General features: G+C 42.3%; 1 protein-coding gene across 1 annotated transcript in view; it reads right to left on the bottom strand.

Moving 5' to 3' along the window:
• Positions 1-1,133: 1,133 nt before the first annotated feature.
• LOC120721782 (glucosidase 2 subunit beta-like) overlaps positions 1,134-24,893 on the bottom strand; it is a 162,303-nt gene continuing 138,543 nt past the window's right edge. The window contains exons 14-15 of the mRNA XM_040012325.1: positions 8,733-8,832; positions 1,134-5,316 (exon numbers count right to left, since the gene is read on the bottom strand). Of these exons, the coding sequence (XP_039868259.1) occupies positions 5,179-5,316; positions 8,733-8,832 (238 nt within the window). The 3' untranslated portion in view covers positions 1,134-5,178. The remainder of the gene's footprint in view (positions 5,317-8,732; positions 8,833-24,893) is intronic.

The raw sequence follows: 24,893 nt of genomic DNA, 5'->3' as shown, positions 1-24,893 counted from the left end.
CACTCTACACAACTGTGCTTATTTTATCTGCCTACCACCCAACAGCAGGGGATATAAACTAGTGACTAGCTTATTCACATAGTCTGCAACTGCCTGCTGACCAACAGGCAGCTGGGGACAAATACGCACTGCGAGAATGAGTGCTGTGAAATCAACAGCTGAAGGCTCAGTGACACGTGCCTAGAGACCTGTCAGTGACTCCCTGTTAACTGCCAACTGGTTGGGGAGTGTTTGCTGGAGTTTCCAACCAATTATTCACTTGCTGATAGCTAGCAACCTCTGGCCAACCAGTCAAGGAAATACACATTTTTCAATTAAATTTTACTAATATAGCACCAAATCACAAAAACGGTTACCTCAAGCTGCTGTATACTGTAAGCTAAAGGCCCAATCCAGTTCTTTAAACAAGTTTATGCATATAAAGCACACTGTTTAACAGTCCAATGCCAAACTAGTTAGCAACTTAATGTGAAGGCCCTGCACCATCATCCTCTCAGCTGTGATACTATGAAAACAACAGAGGAGCTCTATGGGACAAAGCATCTTTTTCAGAACTGATATTTTTATAAGTATTATATAATTTTTATATTTTCAAAAAATTAGCAGCACATACTGGACAACATACTGATATTCCTGTGACTGGTCAACTGATAAATGTGCCAATGAGGATCCAGCTGGTTTGCAACAGAACTTACATATATGCAGTGGGCAGAAAACAAGTATCTGAGGTTTCTTAATGCTTCTCATACCTTTGAACCACAAAAGATTTATTTTCTTGCAGGATTGTGTAAAAACTGATTTAAGAAAAATGTACAGTAATGAATGGGAGATTACATTCATTAAATTAATCGATTAAATGCATCTATTCTAAAGAAGAAATGATCGCACAGACTTGTTTGGAAGTAAAACAGTATCGTGTCAGAGCTTTGAGTTGTATCAGGAAGTGCACACCTGAACACACAAACTGTATTCACTGTACTCTCACAAACACCTTTGTTTGTGCAAAATCTGTAGGCTAGAGGCTGACGGTGAAGCGTCAGTATCGTGACTGAATAGACTGGAGTAAGTGCGGACACGAGGGAGCTGGATGTGACTGTCGCACGCCGACTCAACGCCAAGGCCCTTTTTTTTTTCCACTCTCGGCCCCGAGGGTGTAACTGGCCTCCCTTCAAAGGAGGAAGCTTAAAAACAATCTCCAAAAGAGTGAAAGCGGTGCTGGGTTGTGGTGGGCGTCAGTCAACCAGTCAGTCACCAGTCAGTCAGGCAAGAGCCCCGCTGTCTCCCACTCCAGAGAACAAGGTACCTTGAACTAGTTTCTACAAAGCTGAGTCGGAGATTTAATGCAATATAAAGCCTCTGGGTCCTTTTAGCAATTTGGAGTCAACACACAAATACGCCCACACTCAACTGGAAAGACTTTCCATCCCTGCCCCTTCATGTGCAAATGTGCTGAATGGAGGTGTGTAAGTATGTGCTAGCAAGTGTCTGTGTGTGCTCAGCTTCCCTACTGAGTCCTTCCCACTACTCCCTCCTTCCCTTTTCTGATCTGCTGCAGCACATCATTGGCTGTTCGGCTATAAAAAAAAAAAAAAACAGTACAGAAACACACAGTGCTAGCTTTTTTTCTTTTTTTTAATAACTGTCCATTTAAACCGCAATCTTCCAATGTGTTTCCCACCCACGCTGTGTGGGGTGAAGCACGCAAGTAATTTACCACATGATGATCATTCAGCAAAGTGAGGAGTTGTTAATACCCTGCAGATTGTCAAATCTGTTCCTTTGTGAGAACAGGTTTTATCCGTGGAAAAGTTCTTGATGACACCCAATCACATGATCACCATATGGCGATGCCGCAATATAAAGTTTTTCTCCAGATGCCAGAAATGAAATGTTGACTCCTGCAGTAGCAGACAGAGGGCTGCTCTTGACACTGTCTGGGTGATTGGCAGTATTTCCAGCTGCTGCCAGACTTGGGAGCCTGTGAAGGCTGAATGTTGTTATGCTGACATCAGCTTTGGCATCTGTTGCATATTTGAAGTAAGGGAACAGATTAAAATCCTCAAACACTGTGTTGTTTCCTGGAGATTGTAGGGACACACAGTGGATTATCCATCCATCCTATCTTATCCAGTGGGGCTGGAGCCTTTCCAGGTGTGATGGGGCGAGAGGTGGACAAATCATGTTTTTGGTCTTTGGGAAGTACTCGGTGAGAGCAGGGAAACTGCCTCAGCAGGTGGATTCGAACCCATGATCTTGCTATGAGCTGATGGTGCTAGCTATTGCAACACCATGCCAACCATTAATGTTTTGATATTCTCTTTTTATGGCCAGTTTAGCTGATCATTTAATTTGGCTTTTTGAGGCTAAGGAGAATACAACAATTTTACTGTGAGCTGTCAGATTGAGCTGTATTAACATAATGTGTTTAGTTCCACTCTGAATGCAGAGTGTGCATATGTGTGTGCGCTACATATTTTACTGGCTTTGAGAAGTTCTGGCAGAAATGTCCTTTGTCTGACTTGTTTTGCACCTTCAATAAAATCGACAGCTATTCTGAAAACTGAAGCTGAAAGCAAATAGTTTGATTCGCCATCAACCAGTGTGTGCGGATGGGAGCCGACGCCGGATAAATAAAAAGCAACAGTCCCTGGGCTACAGAGCCTGAGGCTATTGCATTGCTAGCAGGCAAACAGCCACCTAGCTGCCCCAGCAGGGTAGGGATATATCAGGCAGCCTATTGGATACCTGACAGCTGATTTAGCTCCCCCTTAATGAGTAGAGGGCTCCGCTGCAGAAACTCCACAATCTGTTACATAACAACATCACAGACAGCACACCCTGTACGATGCAGACCGCTGAGGACGGTGGACTCCTTTGAAAACGAGCCGCGCTACGTTCAGTAAAAAAATAAATCCTACGATAATAAATGAAAATGTAAATACACAGAAAGATGTGTGGCTAATGTAATAAATGCAGTTGGAGAATATACTCCTGTGTGTTTAAGAAATGAGTTTCCAAGTGAGCCAGTTAGGAGGAAAAAAAACATAGCGATGCCACTATTTTTATTGGCAAGGTTTTTTATTATGTTTTATGATTATGTCAGTCTTCAGTTAAAAAAACACTGGAATGCACACTGCTTGGAGGATATGGCTGACTTCAGTTCATTGTTCATACTGAGTAGAAACTGTAGCCAATAATTATTTAAATCACCTCTTAATACTTTCTTAAATACTGACTTCCACACTCGTTGGAGGCAACGCTAATCTGTAAAAACAGTTTTGTACTCACTGGACTTGCTAGTAGTGGACTGGACCCCTTTTGTTCTTATGTTTTTGTGGTTAGAAACATTCCAGCATTGTAAAAATAGATGGTTGGCAAACGGTTGCTGTCGCTAGGCAAAAATGCCAACAAAGAGGTATACGGTGCTGCAACTAAAACCACCTCACAATTTATTGGGTCGCTGTGGTCGCCAGCAGCATGGAAGATACCGACTTGGTTGCAAACACACAACTATTTGCTAGTTGGTACTGACACTATGAAATGTGCAACACAAAGTGGAAATGGAGACTGTTTGCCTTTATGTCAAAGTTGAAATGTGCTGGTTTCAGCAGAAAGGCACAACTTTTACTTTGAAAGCGAAGAGTTTCCATTTTTAGTTTGTGCATCCAAAGATACGTACACGGGTATTTTTGTAAACTGAGATTTTCTGTTTTCGTTTACATGTAAAAATAAAAAACGAAGTCAAAAGCTGTCAAGGACATAAAGCAACAGGTGGTGGTATAATCCTAACTGTGTAGAAATGTTGGCCAATCAGAAGTCTTGAAGAGGAAACAAAGATGGCGCAAAGAAGCGGTCTTTCTAAATGGAGGGGCAGTAACTGTGTGTGTATATGTAAGAGTGTAAAAACTGCAGATAGTAAGATTAACAGCAACAGTGTTTTGTTCATATCCGCCAATGTAGAAATTCATCTCATGTACGCACAGCGTCATCATAAAAGGCGCACACCTTTGACGTAGCGTGACTAAATCTCAGTTTTCCTCGTCCACAAGTAAACGCAAAAAACGAGTTTTCTAAAATCTCAATCCTGGCAGGAATTTATAAGAATCTCTGTCTTCAGTGATCGAAAACGCCGTTTACGTGTGGACGAAAGGCCCAAATGCATAGAAACAGCTGTTTTCAAAAATACTTGCATACATGTGGACGTAGTCCAAGTTTCGCTACCGCTTGGCAAGTAGTTGGTGAGTGTTTGTAAACAAGTTGGTGTCCACCAAAGCAAATGTGGAATACACAATCTTCTATAAGTGATCAGAGGTTGCCAACCAGTCTCTAGGCCTGTGTGACTGAAGCCTATAAGAGCTGGGTATTGTTGGTTTCAGGAGTAGTAAGATACATTTATTGGGAACTGTTTTCAGCTGTGCAACAACACACATTTGGTACTGAATTGTTACAGTAAAGGGACTATAAATTATAAAGCACATGTTTACTGCAGTGAGGAAAAATGTCAACCAGAGCGACAACTCTTTTGTTTATTTTTTGTTTTGTAGTTTTCATAGAATCATTTAGCTTTATGCTAAACTGCACCAGGAAACGGCTGAACATGCAGCTCCTTCTGGGAAGATCATCTGATTTATTTATAAGTTTAATTTGCTCAACATAAGAAACATACAACATATCCTCGATGTTAAGGAAGGCTATTTTTATAAGGCAGTCATTATAATGAAGAGCAAGGACACAGTCCTTTTATTTGTGCATATTACTGAGCAGTTATTTAAAACGGCAATTACATTAGCAGAAATGTGTTTAGACCCTACAATAGATTGGGTTTCACTTTCTCCCATTATTTACACAGTAATATTGCTTATTGCTGAGCATTGAGTGCAAACACTTACAGGGAATACACAGTAATGTTGAACACGTTGCGTTAACGAAATCATTCAGTAAATGCTCTATTTAGATATTAAAGTGTAACAGCAAGAAAGCAGCACTGTAACAATCAATGGAAACTAAAGTGGCTACTGAAAACCAGACTCTGACCTTAGCCAGACTGCCTTGGAAGTATATATGTTCTGACAACACAGATGTCAGAGGGGACCCTCAGGACCCCAGCCTGTCACCGCGGGCCAGCAGAAGAGAGGAAGGGGTCCAAGTTATTCTGGGCTAGGCCAGTAAGGGAATGGGTCACAGTTCACTGTGTATACCCTGCTGCTTTAGCACCGGCTGACAGGCCACAGGAGTCTGAAAGTCCATGATGTACTGGCATTTGCTGGGCTCTTTCACTGATCGCAAGGCTGTCTCCGTTCCGCATGTCAGTGTGACCTAGAAAAGCACAAAGAAAGAGAAGTTGAGGTTGAGAAGAGCCATTGTTAGCCTGAGTCAAGAGCCGTGGCAGTTTGATCACACAAAGGGAGCTGATTAAAGTTGACCTGCCACTTGTTTTACAACCTCTCTTAAAGTTTTGCGAAGAAGTGGGGCTTGCTACAAATGACAAAATTATACAGAAGGAACCGCTGACTTGTTGTGACTTTGCGTGAAGCAAAGTGTTTCTGTGAGTAAGAGAGAGTGTGGATTTATGGGACACCGCCGCTGTCGTCCCCGCGAGCGAACAGGACAGGGGGGGGATGCGATTACTGCTGTCACGACTTTAATAGGTGACTTTGACGCCCCCTGCAAGAGAGCGGAGGGGAAAACAACTTCTTTTACTTGGGAGTGGTTTCCATGGCAACCCCTCTCATCATTCAGCACCCTGAACAGACAATCCCTTTGGCGAACAAAAGCACCTGAAGAGGCAGAGATGGGAACCTGGCAGGTATTGTTGTGCAGAAGTTTCAGGCTAGTAGAAGTGGTGATTTGGCTTTGTCCCGTAGGGAGACTAAAATAGTCTTTTGTTATGTCACTTAGTATCTTGTTGCACTGAGATATTAAGTGGGTGTGCGCTGCTTGATGAGACAAAGTCTTTTCTGTCACGCTTGTCCATGAGTATTAGCGGTCTGGTTTTAATTTGCAGGTGGAGGAGCGATAGCTCAGTCTTGGTGGCGATTTATCCTTTGATACACTACATGTAATAATGTAAGACAGCAGTAGTAGAAAACACATCTTACGAGGAAGTGTGGAAGAATTGGTTGATTAACAGGCAGTTATGCAGCACTGTGGGAAATCCAGATCCATGGATTTTAGACTTTGGCCCATAAAAGGGACCACAGAGCAAGACAGATCGGATTCTGCATTAATTGTCTGGAAGCCCCTAAACCGTACATTTTACAGTGACGCCACAACACGTGATTAGTCACCGGGGCAGCTATAGCTCAGGACGTAGAGCAGGTCATCGATCAAATGAAGGTTTGGTGGTTCGATCCCTCGCTGCTCCAGCCTGCATACCGATGTATTCTTCATCATATGCTATGACTTGTTTTGGTCAGCTAGTTCTCCTCTGTGGGGATATGACGCTTGAAAGTTTTACAGTTTTCTTCACTGAAAACTTTCCTCTGTGAATGTAAAGCTTACAGCTAGGGCCAGAACAGGTGACCCTGAACTATCCCTATGCTATGCTGCAGGTAGGCTGGTGGGGGCTGCTGATCATGCACTGAGCATTTCTTCTTCACTCCCCATATGTTTTTACATCACTGCTGCATCTCATTAAATGTTTTCTCTCTACCACAGCTTGTTTTACCCAGTCTCCCTGTGCTCTGAACCCTCAATTGAATGGGTTGCAGTTTCTAACAGAGATTAAATGTGTTATTCAGCCCTGAAAATGTCAGCGCTGTACTTACGAGTGCTCAAAAATGCTGAGAAAAATAAGTCAAATAAAAGCACTAAAATTTCAAACCATGCTTAAGTACATGCAGGGCCTGTAATCTGCAAAAGCTTCATAGTATGAAAGTTAAATTTTGCAAACTCCCATTAAATATACTAAAAATATTATTCTGGAGGAAAAACACCCTCTGTGCTTTTCCTTTTTGATAAAACTCATAGTTAGAGCTGGATCGGGTGACCCTGAATCCTTACTGTAGTTTTGCTGCAATAAGCCTGGACTGCTAGGAGCTTCCCATGATGCACTGGTTCTTCTTCAGTCACTGTGTTTATACACCACTCTGGATTTAATCATTAGTGTTTATTAATCTCTGGCTTTTTCCTACAGTGTGTCTTTTGTCCTGGCTCCCTCTTCTCCTCCCTGACCCTGGTTTTGCCAAAGGTCACGGGGGTCATGTGATTGTCAGGGTTTTTGTCTGTATTATTGTAGGGTCTTTGCCTTATAATATAAATAGCCTTGAGGTGACTGCTGTTGTGTTCTTGTTGGCTTAGGTTTTCTCTTCAAACTCTTAAAACAAGTGGTTTGGTCACCTGTTCAGGGGTTTTTTACCCATGTATTTAGCAACGCTAACCCACACTCAGAGTTCAGCAGTTCATTCTGTGACTACAATACTGTCAAAATCACAGTCAGTGCCGCAAAAAGCAGATCGCAAATGTAATAATCTGGAATTATCCATGAATGAGTCAATGAAAGGAGCTGGTTTAGATCCGGCTGTGGTAGCTGTAGCTCGTGCTTAATGACCACAGACACAGAATTAATAACTGAAAGAGTTGAGTTCACCTTTCCCCACAGACACACAAGATAAACTGTGCACCGCTTGAATTTGGATTACCCCAATATCCACCAGCAAAACAATACATCACTGGCGCCTCTTCTCCAGCATACATGATGGTACGCTGCAATGAAAGAGTGTGCTACCCAAAGCCTTTCAAATATAATGAGCGTCTACTTCTGACAAGATTTTATTTATGCCGTCTGCGCAGAGTTAGGGGGTCGTATCAAAGGACTTCAATTTAGTGTTTTCAAAGGGGGGCCTGGATAGCATGAGTACATGCATTTGCAAATGACATTTATTGGACTGATTTGAAGAGGGGGGCCAGGCACAGAAAACCAGATGATTAAATGTCCTTTATTTTTAACTGAGCAAATTTCTCACACACAAATGCAAATGGATGTCATAAAGACTGGCTGAGAGAGGGCATGATGCTGGGAATATGTCGAAGAGGAAAATGCTGCAGAAGAATGCAAACGGAGCAGCAACATTAACCATGAAAACCAGTGCAGACTGACAAAGTGTGCGTGTCTGGGGGGTAAGTCACTTTCAATCACTTGGCTCTGGACATAACATATTTTTGCCAGGCTGCTGGGCACGCCATGAGGACTGATTGACTCGATCCTGATTGTTGAAATGCTCATGCCCGGGATGAGGCAGACCGGGACACAGATCTCATTTTATTTCCTGGTTAACAGAAGGAGCTCAGTTTGCCTGTTTCCTTTAGTTTTCTCTTAGTGCAGTGTCCATTTACCCCGCTCTGACTTGGCGTGGAGTCAAGTGTTCATCTTGTTGCTTTCCCTAGAACTACAATAAGATTTGCAGCCTTGCCTGCATGTGCAGGGTGGTAGCTCTGCTCCTGGTACCCTGCTTATAAAATGAGAGGAAACAGTGTAATTACTAAATTATTCTCCAACTGAATTCAAATAAAATAGGCTCTCTATCCCATCTTTTATTTTGGGTGGAGTTATAATGAGTTGTGCACAGCCTTCATCCTTCCATCTGCTTGTCTGACAGTCTGTCAGTGTGTGCATATACCATTTGTTCATTTGAATATCTGTTATTCATGTCTGCCTCTTGGTGCTCTCATTACTGTAAGAGGGTTTGGGCTGTAAAGGATGATTAAAGATATATACAGTTTGTTGTGCTTACTGTAGTACTGCGTGAACCTCCTTGCCAGCAGGGCTCTCCATTCTCATAGACCATCTGACTGTAGTGGTTCTTTGGCTTTCCTGTCCACATCCCCCACATCCTGAAAAATGTTTAAAAATGAAATGACGTAAGACATAATATATGTTATTTTACTTAAAGGTACAGTGTGTAAAATTTCACCACTAGATGTCAGTGCATCGCCGATTGCATTCAACAGAGTTCTGTTTGCTTTCTCCTTCAAATTTAAGTGCATTATTGTCGTTACGGTGGCTGCTGCAGGACAAACATGTTTTAGTCAGCCAAGAGAGAGAATTATTTAGATTGTACCCCATGTATCCAACAGGCACAACGTGTAAAAACACATTTTAGTACAAACTATATTTGAATAATATCAACACTTTACAATAAATCAGGAATTTAAAAAAACATCAATTAAATATTTTGCAGTATTTTATGTTTTCACCCTCCCGAGCAGTGATGGGAATAACGGCGTTACTTTTTTCAGTAACGAGTAATCTAACTAATTACTATTACTATCGTTACAACGCCGTTACCGTTACTAACTAGAAAATGCGGTGCAGTCGCGTTACTATTTTTCAACAACCAGACGGTTGAAGCTGTGTTCAGCTTACTGCATCTTATATCAGTTGCACAGAAGTAGCTGTAAGTAATCTGGACGCTACAGCTTTAAGCAGCTGCGTGCTCCTGCGGACGGTAATCACGATCACTTTTTGGCACAACACCTGGAGCTAAGGGGGCAAAACAATCACATGAGTGCTGCTGTTGGACTGAGGAAGAATAAAGTAGTCATGGTAAGCCAATCACATGACCACTTCAAGATGACAAAGCAACAAGGTGATATATACCAGTTTTTAAATTGTGTTGATAGGCCACGTCGGGAGATTTGGCTGTTTAGGAAGAGGGGGAAGTTTTAGGGGTGACGGCAAGAGAGAGAGAAAGAAAGACAGCAGAAAAAGAGAGAGAGCGAGTGGACAGAAATATTCGGAGTGGCACAAATAATTTGTGTGGCATCTTATTGAATGCAGAACAGCTGATTGTTCTGTAAATAGTTTGAAATGGTTATTAAAAAAAAGAGGGTAAAAGGTGAATGGCTGCAAATAACTTTGTTTACAAAACTTGTGCATATGATTTTAAAATTGACCATTTCTATTAATTAGTTATAGTTATAAAACATGATTCATTAAACATGTTTGTGGTTGTTACAGTGAAAAATAGAACTTTTTCTACTCAGATTTTAAGTTTTTGTCTGATTTTAGATCAATTGTGTTAATACAGTACATCAAAATGAAAACATAACTGTAAATTCAGACACATGAGGCTGTGCTGAAAAGAATGATACCAAACAAGACAAAGTAAATAGTTTTTAAAGGTGAAATGTGGAGGGAAAATCAAGAGTAGTTAAAAATGGCCAATTATACCCTGGACCCCAGAGGGTTAGACATTTTTACTAGTTACTTTTCAAGTAATTAATTAATTTTAGAATCTTGTAACAGTTACTAACTCAGTTACTTTTTTGAAGAAGTAACTAGCAACTATAATTAATTACCTTTTCAAAGTAACTTGCCCAACACTGCTCCCGAGTCCACAGCTTTGGCCACTGCTCATCAGCAGTGACTGTATTCCAATAATAAAGAGTCTGGATCCACCACAGAGTCTACTGCTTCCTAGGTAGGCTGTCAGTCCACTGTTTACCTCAGCTGCCTATGCCGGGTCAAAAACAGCCGTGGAGATACATGATTGTGTCTATAATGATTGATACGACTCGATGAGTCAGTGACGATTACTTCTGTCTGATGATATTGATACTGAGGATATCGTGGGCTTTTCTGTCAGTAAGCGCTGCTGTTATTGTCGCTGTTAGCTAGCGTCGCTGAAACAGTTTTTGAAATGGATCTAACGCTGGATCTTAGTGAATGATGCTTGGTAAACTTAGCTGGCTGCTGTTTAGTCAGCTTGCTTTTCAGCTGTCCAGAGATGGGAGGGTCGCAGGTGTAATCTGAGGACAGTAAGTAACTGTGACAATTTTGGTAATAAATAAGCACGCTTTTTGTGTTAGAACTCGAACTTCAGTTCAGGAGATGAGGCCTGAGGTGAAGAGGAAGAGGTTGACATTTTGATGCCAGTGATGTTGTCTTTTTCCTTCGTGTTTTTACTTCTTTGGCGAAGCGGACCTCTTCTCCATAAAAATAAAACACAAGTAAGATTCCTCATATTTTGAGCATGAAGGTTCAGTGAATGTTCCTCCACTACAAGTGGACACCTTCGAGTTCCCCTCTGCATTTTGAATATTACATATTTGACCACCTCTACCCACATAGGTAAAACACAAATGGGTGGAAGGGCAATGTCCACCTCGGCCACTGTGTTCAAGATGACGGGGCAACATGACAGCGTCTTCAAAAGAGCGCCCAACACATCAAGTAATTAAACACTAATCAATGTATATTTGAGTATAATATTATTTTTTTCTATTAAATAACCTAAAAAAACGACTTAATGCACCTTTAAGTTTGTGCATGTGTGTGTGGAAACAAAGTTCCTATCTGATGGTCAAAAATGGTCTTTTAAGAGTTAACCAGGACCAACTCCGCCAAAAAAAACATAACTTTTTTCCTTTTTTGTGAACACCACTCAGTTGGCTTATTGAAAAACACTTTCTCTCAGCGAAAATAAAAAGCTGGCAAGATGGGCAGCCTGGCAGTGCCCTTGTTTGGTTCCTGGCACAGACAATCACGTCCCCTCTCCTGTTCAACAATGGAGGGGAAATATTAATTACCGTTTTGTCAGAATTAATACTGTGTGCAGGAGGGAAGGAGAAGAGGAAAACAGAGAAGCCCATCTCGAATGAGGCTGTGCCTGCCCAGTGCTAGCTAATTACATTCTCACCAAACATTTCAAGGGGAGTTATGAAAACCAAAGCAAACCAGGGTGCCAGTGGACTCCATCCAACACAGTAGTGACAGATGCCATTTCATTATGTTTTTACTGGCTAACTTCCTCTGATCTTTTGTTGAGCTCGAGCAGCTTCTTTGAGGTGGTGTCAACTGTAGCGGCGCTGGTGGTAAGCACTGATTTTTAAAAAAGATTGTAATCCTGTTGAGGGGGTGGAGGGGGAGTCTCGGTGCATGACTGACTGAAGATTTTATTGAAATATGTCTCGCTCTGATCTCTTGCCTTCTTGTTCCAGCTAGGAACTATTTTCCTGTCAAGACAAAGCACGAGTAATAGAATCAATCTTTGCCTCACTTTCCGGAAAACACACAGCAAATGGGGAAAAAATAAACCTGCAGCCCCTCCCCCCTCTAATGGCTTGTTGGTCTTCTATTAATCAGCCAAGATAAAGAGCTGCAAAAAGCTATAAATTCAAAGTATTGTTTTAATTTGCCCAAGTGCATCTGTCACCAATCCTGTCACAAGGACCCAGCCCTTGATCAATATTATGAAGGCTAATCTGCTTTATTTCATGACCTATTATGATATTTTTATTGGTGGTCCTAATTGATCTCAGTAGGATATGACGCTGACAGCTTGACATTGAGTAAAGTGCATTGCTCTTAATCTCAACAACAACAAAAATTTGTTAGTTTTTTCGTTTTTGACCCAAGTTATCATAAATCTTAAACGACACACATGAAATAATAATAATTGTTATTATAGTCATAATGAGAGGCTGTAAACAAATAAAGGACTCTCTATTCTGGGTGTTTAAGTTGTTTCCAAGAAACAAACCTTTGACCTTGACAAGAGAAAATATGGAGTGATCTGATTTCAAAAACACTCTCCTGCTCGTACGGACACACGGCCGTCTTCAGGTCCCCGAGTGTGACTTTTCTGCTCTCCTTGATGCGCATGGCTTATTTAAGACGCCCGAACGGGTCAGTCGAAGGTGAATTGCTCACACAAGTGGGAGCCGGCTCGGGACCGAGCGCCTCGCCTGTTTCCTTCGAGCCCGTTTGATTGGGTTTTAGCACTCTGTTAGCATCAGGAGGCCCTCGAATGGATTGCTGTCAGGGCCGGCAGACATGCCAAGTGGAGAAAGCGACAGTGCTCCTGCTCTCGTTGCGAGTTGACCGGCGATCCCTTGCGCATCACTTCTGCGCTGGCTCATCCATCGCGACCTCCTCCAGCCCCCCCAATCCCCCTAACACGCACACACAGCTCATTCCCTCGCCTCACCTTCTTTCACTTCCTTCCTTAATCTCCATTCTCACTCTGTCAGCTCTCTCGTGCCCCAGGAGGCGGCATAGGCCCCCGTCAATTAGGCTTGAGTTATTGCTGAGATATAGCCAACACAATCCAGTGTTCCAGTCGGGAGATGGAATCTTATTGACAGATCATTCCCCGTAATAATACCTACTCGCAGTCGGTATTGGCAGGCCGTTTTATAAAGCCATTCCACACTTATCAACAGACTAGTGCACTGCCAGGTGTTCACACCTGTGGAAAAAAGCTTAATTTCAAGACACCAGGGTGCATAAACATTACTATATGTTACTCTGACCCCGTGACAGACAATATAGCTGAACCCAAATGTGCAAATTGACCCCTCTGGCTCAGTGACAACTTCATTTTCTCATCCAATTTGTCACAGTTTGGCTTTAAGCTGCAGCCATGACACAAATCATGCTCGCTCACACTTGTAGCAGCAGGGTCAGTCTCCTTAAATGATCTGCTTTACTATATGTATTTTCTTGTTGGCTGATCTACTGCACCTGTTTGAACAGAGCTACAGAGATTCCAAACATTACTATTCAAACAGCGACGAGAAACAAACAAAACACCAGACGTCTTTTTCTGGTTTTAGAAGAATAGCATGGATGAGCATATTTTGAGTATGTAAATAGATTAGCGCTGCCAGCGGAGGGTAGAAATCCATTTCCAACCACAGGAAACGAGGGTCCACAAACCCAGACTTCCTTTTTAATGATTAATGATGGAAGATATTGAAGCCATGCTCTTTTTCAGGCTTAAAACGTCCACAATCTTATTTCCAGATATCTGCGTTACAATCCTTTCTTTGTTTGGCCTCTCTTAATGCTATAAAAGGCACCTTCCATCAAAGATAAACCTGTAATAGCAGCGTATCCGGCCAGCTAAAACTATTATCCATACATCTAGTTTGCATTGCTGGTGAGATGGTAAGCCTCGGAGAATCCAGACATGCCTCTTACCCGTGCACATTAGGGAGCCAATTTCATTTAATTTGGTCTCCACTAAGGTGTGATATCTATTGATATACTGAAAAGCAGGCGGAGTTGTGATTTCATTTAATCCAGTGCCCACAAACAGGCCTGCTGTGTGTGTTTATATGTATATATTAGAAACGATGGGGGTGGGACTACAATATGTTGTTGATTATCCAAACTGTCACTTCAGGAATTTGAAACAATACTTTATAGCTGTCAGAGCAGTTTGTTTTTTTTTGTTTTAATATATATATAATCTAATCCTCATGAAGAGTAATTAGCATTAAAAGAGCTGATTAGGCCCCTTTTCTTCTTCTGATAATGACTTGAGCTGATATAAGCTCCTCTTATTTCTCAAAAATGATGTGGTCGCCAGCGATTCTGTTTTAAACTTCATCGCAGTGCTAATCCGTATGCCTCGAGTGATAAATCCCGAAGATCCACAGCTAATCTCGTTCAACAATGAGAGGAGAGTTACCCCCTCTGATACAGCCACAAATCAGCCTTTCAGAAGCAATTATCATTTTGGACAACTCTACTCTGGTGCTGAAACACCCTGCAGATACCGAGCGGGGGGAGAATCTGGGCCAGAAGTGTATTTTTGCATGCCTTAATGGGCATGTCAGTGTGTGAGACCCCAGGCCTTCACTGGAGAGGACCATCAGGAAAAGAAGACCACGGTGGCCTCTTTTAGAATGTTTCCTCAACTATTTTTGCCTACAGAGGTTTCTTTGTATCTATGTAGACATTAGAAAGCTGAAGTCAGTGACACGAAGCATCAACCTATCATGCATTAAAACCAAACTACCTGCATAGAGTATATGCATTCATTAAACATGCTGCACATACAGTTAAATGAAAAAGAAAGTGACCCTCTTTCTGTATCGGGACATACGTGAAACTTTAATCGTAACATGTTACATCGTACTATGCTGAAGCAGTAGCAGAATAGAGCATTGCAACCCGTACTGAAGGCTGATTTTAAATGCTTGTTGAGAATTAAAAACCGAAGGTATCAGTGACCAGGCAAAACGGCACACGTTGTTACATTCATTTCTAAGCCGAAACACAGGTTAGACTTCTCTGAATCTGAGTCTAAGTATGCTACATAGCCAACAAAATAATGACCAGCCTATTTGATTGGTGGGTGGGTCAAAAACAACACATTTTGGCAGGAACAAAATAGTATTTCTTAATTTGCCAGTATGAGAATGATCCCAGACACACTGCCAGTGCAGTACAAGCATACCTGGATAGAAAAGCACACAGTGGAACACTATCAGTCATGGATTGGCCTCCTCAGACCATAACATTATTAAGGCAGTGTAGGATCATCTTGACAGAGAACAGAAAGAAAGGCAGAAACAACAACAACAAGAAGTTGTGTGAAGGTGCGGTCATACTAAATAGAGACTTTTAGAATTCTGTTTTTGTCTATCCATCCATCCATTCGCTTCCGCTTATCCTTTTCAGGGTCGCGAGGGGCGCTGGAGCCTATCCCAGCTGTCTTACGGCGAGAATCAGGGTACACTTGGACAGGTCGCAGGGCTAACATATAGACGGAGACAACCAATCGCACTCACATTCACTCCCCCATTCATACCTATGGGCAATTTAGTGTTTCCAATTAACCTAACCCCACTAAGTGCATGTCTTTGGACTGTGGGAGGAAGCCGGAGAACCCACACAGTCATACAAAGGACGCATGCTTATATACCATTGTTTATAACAGTTAAAGGGCACATAATGCAGGTTTTCAGCAAATGACTAAAACCAAATTCAACAGTCGGTTAAATCTCTCGTTAGACTCTCCAGTTTAGACTTTATTTTGATAAGTGGAAGTTCAATCACTTTTTTTCTCTTAAGACAAAATTAAACATGCTTTTCAATAAAAAACTCATACTGGTATTCTTCAAAATGCAATCCTCTCTTCTACAAATGGCTTTCATGTGAGCGCCGTGATTAAACATGATGAATTTCACTACCGACAGAACGAGAAAGTCTTGATTGAATCTGCAGTGTTTCAGAATGAAGAGTATTTAATGCCAACGTGCTTGAAGCCACAAATATTCGCGGCTATTTTAGGTTCTCACTGGGCTTAGTCGAGGTTAGTGAAAGATTGTAGTTCATTAAAAACAAAGTGAACACAAAGACACCCAAAAAAGGACGTGTTTACTTTTACATTTACTCAAAGGACGAGCTACAAAAACGCAGCAGAGACATTAAACAATCAGGTAGCAATTACATCTCACTGCAAGCGTGTCTGGCAACAAGAAACAGTCGAATAAAAACACAACCGTCACGCCAATTTACCGACAGATAAACGGCTTCAGAGGCGACTCCCATCAGTTTCTGTTACAGAGAGCATCGACATCAAGCCCGCTCCTTCAGAAGCGCTCTATTCATTTGCAGCCATGAAGCGACAGGAACTGTCACATCAGATATGCCAGCTCAGCGTCAAATTACTCATAAAAACTTCTTCAACAACCGGCTCCTTACACTGAATCCTCACCACCTGCAGTACTAATGAAATACAGTACCTATGTTAAGATGGTGTAATGTCTGCGCTTATTACTGTCACCTTCCAACTGTAGCATCCACTCATTAGCTGCCGCAGCAAATGAATTATACCTCACAGCTATGCTTTTTGCTGCTTTAACACGGGGTCTGGAGCAGCACGTTAGTCCCCTCACTATGCAGTTAATGCCGTAATCATTTACAGCATGAGAGGGGCCAGGGCACCGGCAGGTAGAGAGAGTAATTTGGACGCTGGTGGTTTAATTTGGATTTTGCGAAACGGCGCCATAAAATGGAAAAGAGGGGAAAAAAGAAAAAGGTTTCATCTTGTAGCAGAAGCAGCAGAAGCAGCAGCAGGCATTGCTATAACCTTTACTTCCTCATGTCAGGTCACCAATCAGAGAGCAGCCTTCTGAGATGAGCCCATGCACCGTCATTACTGTGCCAGTCACTGACACTCCTCTCACCCTCCGACCACCCACGGTGCCCAGCACCTTAATAAATAATTCATAGGCAAAGGAACATGTGAAGGGCACATGCTCAGTCAGGGCTTTGCTTTCCATTTGTTTCACATGACTGACACACAAAGAAGACACATTGCCTTTTTTCAAGCATATTTGCGATGCAAGTTTTCAGAACCGGACTGAGATGCATCGTTACGCGTAACGGCGTACGAACGAACTCACCTTCAGCACGCGGGCTACGTAAAGACACGCTTCTTTGTTCTGCCGCACACTTCTCCTAAGGTGGAGCGCGCTGACCCACGTCATCGCTGTGGAATTGTAAAACACAACAGGCGCGGCGAGTTGCGTTTTGCATTCGCCGCACAGACGGCACGCCGAGGCCATTTTATGCGCGGTTATGAAGCGGAGTCGGGGTGCATATTTCATCAACACCTCCTGACAGATATGAATCAGGGCTGATGTCAAACCCAAATCAGTATTCTGTTAACAGCTCACTTGTGCCTCATTAACGACTGGGCTAGATGTTGCCATGACTACCCAGCAGAAAGGCCATCGGGGGTTCACAGTGTCAGCTCCCCACTCCCCACCACTTTAACCCTCTCCTCAGACACACAAGAGTCATTACCCCTTGATAGCGCGTGGGCTGTTAAGTGCAGGGACCATATATCATAAAAACATTAGGAACAGATATATATATTTATATATAGGTCTTTCATTTCTTATATCAGTGAGGGTGTTATATAAATGAATTCCTGTATCTGCCTGGCTGTCAGAGTGGGCTGCACTAGTGTACTATTGTATGATCCTGCGGGCTGCCATGTTTCCAGGTAAAGAGGGCCCCTCTCCTCACTAATGGCACTCCAGCGAATGACCTTGACAGCTTGAAAACGAGCACATTAAGTAGAACACTTAAATGTATAATTATGCACTTGTTCCAGTGGAACTGTCGCTGCTCTGTAGGTTAAATCATTATGGCTTAGATAAGATGAAACAAATAAATAATTAAAATAATTTTTATTTTTTTTTTTTACCCGCTTTCTCTCTCTCCCCCCCCACAACTGCCTATCAAAACAATTAAGGGATTGGCTTTGATATGAACACATGAAAGGGAGCATCCCTGCACTCATTAAGTGAGCACATAAAAACACAGAAGAGCGGAGCAACAAACAGTCATTAGTCTTTTTGCCACGCGTGGAAATGCAGCGCGCCTACTTTCCACGTGACGGGTCGACTATTATGCATTAACGCTGAACTCGCATGCAACAAGAAACTTTGCAAGTAATTAAAAAAAGGGGAAATATTAGCTCTAGAAAAAGGTGAGAGTTCTTCAAAAGGATCGACCTGCTGTAAATGTAACCCAGGTGCGATGTCGAGCGTACAGAGACATTGTAATGCTGCTAAGTTCTAACAATAAACAAGTTATATTTGCTCGCATATAAGCGAACCACCTGCAGCAGCACGGTGGGTGTTGAAGGATTAAACACTATGCCATAACATTAGTCAGAAAATATCGTTTTATGCATAATGCCAAGTCTATATCGAGCCCATATTTAAGAGGGAATCCGCGACTTGAACGAACCAAAGCGGCTGAAAGGCCGTTTTTATAAGAGTTATTTGTGTTTATTAGTCTGTGGCGACAATGTGTGTTTGTGCTGTACTGCCAAAGGGCTGGAGCTGTGAAACTGCTGCATTTATAATAATGTTGATTCATTTTTGTTGTCCTCCATATATACATACAGAGAGAGAGAGTATGTCTAGGTGGAGGCTTAAAACCAAACTTTAATGAACTTCTCTGATTTGTGGCCTTTAACAAACCATTTCCCATGAGACCTAGCCAGTTAAATGTCACCAGTTCAACAGAACGAGGACATGGGTGAGCTGAGGGGCCGTGGCAGTGGGAAAGAGAGTGAATATTGAGTGCGTTAAACATATAAACAACATCTTAAACCCATTAACGTCAAGTGTATCATATTTGGTAGATGAGTTTTTGTGAGCGTTGAGACCTCTACATCATCAGTGTGATTTTTTCCCCACTTAAAATGTAAATAAAGAGTACAATAAAGCAGTAAATGTAGTAGAAATTATTTTTTTAAATACACATTTTCAGTTGGTTGAATAAAGACAAGTTTCAAAAAATTAGACTTTTCTGTCTAATATTTCATGGTTCTGGCTTTGCGTGGCCATGAGGATGTGTGTGGTTATTATAGATGTGGAGGATGTAGGTTATGTCTATGTGCATGCTGCTCCACTGCAGCCTTTTTGTTGGAGGTAACGTTAAAAATTCAACTAGAGTCACTAAAATTCTGAATCCTAACATTTCTCACGAACACGTTACACAGATTTGTGAAATCTTTAAAAAAAAAAAATACTTTCCAAAAAATCAGCTAATAGCAACCTGAAAGTGACACATTATTAGATCATATTTTCATTCGTAGCCACCAATCCAAGTAAGGTTATTTCGTCGGGAGACGACGATGTGCATCGCTCCTGTCTCGGGTCGATGTTCAGTTGCTTTGTGCTCATTTGTAATCTGCTAGTGCTCAAGTGGTTTTACAGTAATAATCTTAAAACTCCCTCATGATTGCCGTGCAATGAAATGGCCACCTATCGAGATAATTAGCGACGGTGCTTTTCTCCTGTTTATGCGTGTGCAGCGCTGCAGAAAACTGCGAGTGAATAGTAATCAATCTAAAAATGAGAACGGAGCGATATGTTTTCCATCAGGACCTCATTCCTTTTTTAATGCTTCTAAAAAGACGTGGCGCTTTTCAGCTGTATTCATGAGGAACTGACTCTTATCGATCCACTGAGCATGTTTCATATTACCATGGTCGTATGAAAAGAGTGGCCTGTCCTTTCTTAGGTTTGTGCTAACAAATTTGCTCAAACTAGTGCCTGAAGGCATTTGAATAGCTGCATTTTTTTTTTGTCAGTATCTGGGAAAATTTTCCTCCATAACGTTCTGGTGATCTTTTGTGTGGTCATGTGGTCAACATGGGGTCACGTAAGCGAGCCTAGCCACAGGTGTGAGAAAACGCTAGCCCGAGAAAACGCCACTCTGGAAGCGGCATACGTACGTCTGCCGCATACCGGCACAAACAGCCGCCCTATTTGTATTTTTCACGGTGGCCAGCACATCCCACTCTCTCTGGGGTTGCTCTGCGCTGTCATTTCAACTGCCTGGCTCCTTCGCAGTGGGCATACACAGTCATTCACTGTGGTTTCAATGTTGCTAGGCTACCTCACTTCTCCACTGTTTTCTGTTTGAAAATCTACTGTTCAATAAAGCAGTTCAAGGGAGACCTGTGGGTTTGAATACTGAGCGATATGAACCAGCAGGAGTAACTGACAACACTAATAGCCTTTTTTTTTCTCTTCCCCCCGTTTCACAATACTTTCTTTTTCTCCCTAGACTCGATAGCACACTAGCACAATCTGCGCCTACCTCTACAGTCCATGCATCGGCTTCAATCATAATATTCATATAGTGCAACATTAATAACCTTTCCTTATTACATTTCCCTATTTTGAAAGTGTGAGCCTGAGTCATAGGTGTGGTGTAAATCTTCCCTTTGTAGTCTTCCACTGTTCTTTTATGGCTTGTCTGCTTATAGTCGCCCAGCAGCGTGTCTAGGAGTTATTATTATTCTTGTTTTGTCTATCCTGTTTTCAGCTTTGGATGTTGGGCGCATTCCAAGCTTGGACTGTCAAACACAGCGTGTTTCCAAGGGCAAAGGGTGAGCAAGCAAGCTGCTCGCCGGCCCCTGCAATGCTTTTTTGTTCCCTCCCTCTTCGTGTGCTTTCAATGATGATGAGTGTAGAGCGGTCTGACCCCGGCACAATAGAAGGCCCAGCTCCTTGAACTTTGCGGGGCAACATACGCTGGCCCCCATGACCCTGACTGCGTGGCCACCTGATTTCCCCGGAGTCCCAAAACAAAAACTCATTGGATGACCCCTCGACTGATCCCGTCCTCCTTCGCAGATACATTTAAATCATCCCATCCTCCTCTGTCTGCAGGAAAACGCATCTTTATTAATAAGACACCCTCACTCCCTTAATGCATTTTCTTCCTCCTTTGGTTTTGTGTGGCCACACATTTCAAATCTTTAACAGCATTTGTGGGTTTTTTTTTTTACATTGTTTATAATCTTTTATTGCATTTGCCGCAAATTGTTTAATGTTAAGAAATTAGTTTGTGTTTGTTGGTACCACTACAGCTCAATCTGTTTCCGTGTGGTTAGCCTAGTGCGAGTTTAAAGGCACCTTCATAAATATTTCTGATTTATTACAGCCTGACATTGTGATGACGGCATACCTTCCAGAGATGGGTTTTCTGTAACTGTTGTGGATATAAAGAAAAACAGGGGGGTTTAAACATTAGGCTAACAGCTTAAATGTTGACAAAGCACTTTGTGGAAACTCTTTTAAAAGTTAAATATGTTTAATGCAGTAAAAGGCTAAAGCTTGAAGGAATCTTTGGTCCTGATTCCAGTTTTATCAGCAGCATGAAATTAGAAAACAACAATAGAAGCTGCTAGTTTCCCCAACACAATCAATTCTGTTCAATCCATTTTAATTTTTATATCGTCAAATAAAAACAAAAATCGCCTCGTGTCACTTTATACTGTAAGGTAAAGACCCTACAATCATAGAGAGACAGAAGCTCAACAATGAGATGACCCCTTATAAGGAAGCACTAGGTGACAGTGGGAAGGAAAAACTCCCTTTTAACAGGAAGAAACCTCCGGTAGAACCAGGGAGGGGCAGCCGCCTGGAGCAATTCAATTCTTCAATTCTTCAGTTCTTTATTTATTTGTCACATGTAGTTATAACTAGTACAACACACAGTGAAATGTTTTTTCCGGCTAAAAAGTACTCCCCCCCCCGACTGTGCATCTTACTAAACTTATAATAAAAAATATCTATATAAAAGTATAAAAATGTATAATATCGTGCAAAATATTACGCTGTAATAGTTAAGAGCTATAGTGTACGTATTTACATAAATACAGATGTATATGATAAAAATACAAATAAAAATAAGGATAAAACTCAAGGAAAATTATATACTGTGTATGGAATTGTCCATCATGTTGTCCGATTTGTGTTTTGATTGAGGAGTCTCACTGTTTGTGGGTAAAAACTCCTCCTGAACCTTTCAGTTCTTGTTTTCAGGCTACAGAGGCGTTTCCCTGACCTCAGTGGCCTGAACAGTTTGTAAGCGGGATGGCTGGAGTCGTTAGTGATCCTGATGGCCCGGGATCTGCACCTTTCAGCGTAGATGTCCTGCAGTGTTAGTAAAGATGTTCCCAGTGGGGCAGTGGGGCAGTCCGACTTAAAAATGGTAAATGAACTTATTTAGCGCCTTTCTACTCAATTTGAGCGCTCAAAGCACATTCTACTACGAGTCTGATTCACCCCGTCACACACATTATTTGATCTGTTATCTAACAAACGCACTCAGATAAACGCACTCAGTCCACTCAGGGTTCGGTATCTTGCCCACGGATACTTCGAGACATGGATCAATCCACCGACCTTCATATAGAAAGATAACCTGCTGACCACCTGAGGCACCAAATAGCTCATCACTGAGGGAAAACAAAACTACCTGGTTTACTTAGGCCTCAGTGACACAGGCCCAGAGACTGTGAGTGAGAGTGTCTCAGACTGCTTGCACACATCTTCTGTGCTCAGTATAGATGACTGCTGCAATCTGCTAGTGACCACAGCAATCACTAAGAGATTTTTGGTGCAGAACCCGCTTTGCAATCGATTTCACTATCCAGCAACTACTCGCCAACTGGTTGGGGAATACGCAATTTTCCCCCGTGACCCGTGCGACTGGGGCCTTGGGTCAGCACTAACTGGATGACACAGCAGGACAATAACCTTAAACATTAAAGCAACTCTAGCACACAATGATTTTCAACAAAGAAAATCTGTGTTTTGGAGCGGTCCAGTCAGAGCCCAGACATCCAGCCATTCACACCAGACACACTAAGAATATGGCTAAACTGAAGCAGTTCTCTAAGGAAGAACGGTCCAAATTTCCTCCCACGTTGTAAGGAGTGATCTCAATACCACATTGGCTTTTTGGAAATTAATGTGACATGCTGGTGACAATATGATCAATGTTCTGTTTGTTAACACAGTATTAATTCTCTGCATGTGGTGTTTCTCCATCAAACAAATTGTAACGGCAGTGCTTGCAATACCTCACATACGCACAGAGGTAGCAAGAGATCTGCCCGCGTGCGTCTCTGTTTGGACTTTTCCAGAAGCATTTAGCAGCTCTGCATTTGCTGTCTTGTCAATGTACCTAGCATGTCTGCCCTTTGAGGAGGAGGGCGGGGGTGGGTACCGCGGGGACATTATGAAGATGGACGACGCTGTCACGTTGGGATAGTGTTTGTCGCAATGCAAGCATTTTCTCCTATTCTATTATCATTATCATGGCTGATGTTAGCGTTACAATAGCCATTTCAGGAAGCGCTTGTGACGCCGAGGCCGAAAGGCAGGAAAGCTAAATGGAAAACAGAGATATTGGAATTCAAGAGGTGAATATGTGTTGTATAATATCTGCGTTTACAGATAATTGGAAGCACAGAGTGACTGCTGTGCCTTATGAAATCTTTGGCAGTGTGTGGCCACAATATAAGAGCGAGCAGCTGCAAAAGAAAGCGTTGCCAGGTTGATTTATTGTTCCTCGCAAACATTTGTGTAGTTAATGGTCTAACGCCAAGCTATGCTGCAAAACCAAGCATGAAGGAAGGTTAAGGCTCAGGGTACAATTTCAACTTTTATGAGCCGTGACACACTTCGCAAACTGTGCAAGGCCGTGAGCCGTAATCGAAATTCGGCAGCGGCGCCATCAATTTAATGCCGCGGAAACGTAACACGACTAATCCAAATTAGTCAAAAAATCGTACGAGCGAGTATTAGCAATGTCATCGCCAGGGCAGCCACGCTTCCAGTGGGAGGCCGCGCATGGTAACGCTGTTTCTCTGACACCACCGCCACCTCTTCTCTGTCTCACATGGTTGTCCTTTAGGATGCTGGAGCAGGTGTGATAAATGCTGCCGTTTAAATCAAAGCACTCCCCTCTCCCTCCTCACCCCCTCTGGGGAGAAAGAGGAGGCCTCCATGCAGATTGATATCAGGAGGCCCGGCCACATCCTGCAAGGCCTGACTGATGGTCTGTCTGGATAAAAAAATGAACTTTATACCCACCATGCGAGCTATGATTCATGTGCCTCCCCTCCCTCTTGCCTCAGCTGAAAGCAGTCCACCTTCACTACACGCACTCTGGAAACAGTATAGTACATCATATAGAGCCGCACAGCCCGCCTACACCCAGAAAATACCAATGAGGTACATGTGATAACAACTTATATTAAGCTAGCATTATTATTTTTCTCTGACTTCTATGGAAAAATCCAACATTGTGTTTAGTCTTAGTCATCAGTGTGAAAAAACGCTGGAATGTGGGGAAAAAATAAATAAATATGCATTTGAAATCTGTCCCTCGAGTCCTGTTTGGCAGAGATTTTGGCGTGTTTGACCATTGATTTCGTTTAGTCCTTCTGCCCTTCCATACCATGATGAGTGACAGGCAGGCAGAAGCGCTGGGGTCACATTACTCACAGTTAGCATTCTGTTCTTCCTCTTTCCTGCGCTAAAAACATGGTGAAGCATTGCACTTTACGCTCCAAAAGTGAGCATAGTGTGGGAGTTGATGGTGGAAAAAAAGAAAAGAAGAAGAAGAAAACAGCTCTGCTTTAGATTCCAATTAATTTTCCACCTGAAAGGGGAAAAAAACCCACTGTATCTGCACGGAAGAATAATTGCAGTTAAATTATCTCGAGTCTTACTTCAAGTTGGGCCCTAATGGCATCACATCTCAAAGCAGACAAAATGTTTTGACTCCGTGTCGCAAATTTTCCACGGCCATTTTAGACCTTTTTATT

Source organism: Simochromis diagramma, unplaced genomic scaffold, assembly GCF_900408965.1.
Source record: "Simochromis diagramma unplaced genomic scaffold, fSimDia1.1 OVJJ01000604.1, whole genome shotgun sequence".
In the NCBI taxonomy this organism is placed as follows: domain Eukaryota; kingdom Metazoa; phylum Chordata; class Actinopteri; order Cichliformes; family Cichlidae; genus Simochromis; species Simochromis diagramma.
This window is presented reverse-complemented; position numbering and strand designations above follow the sequence as displayed.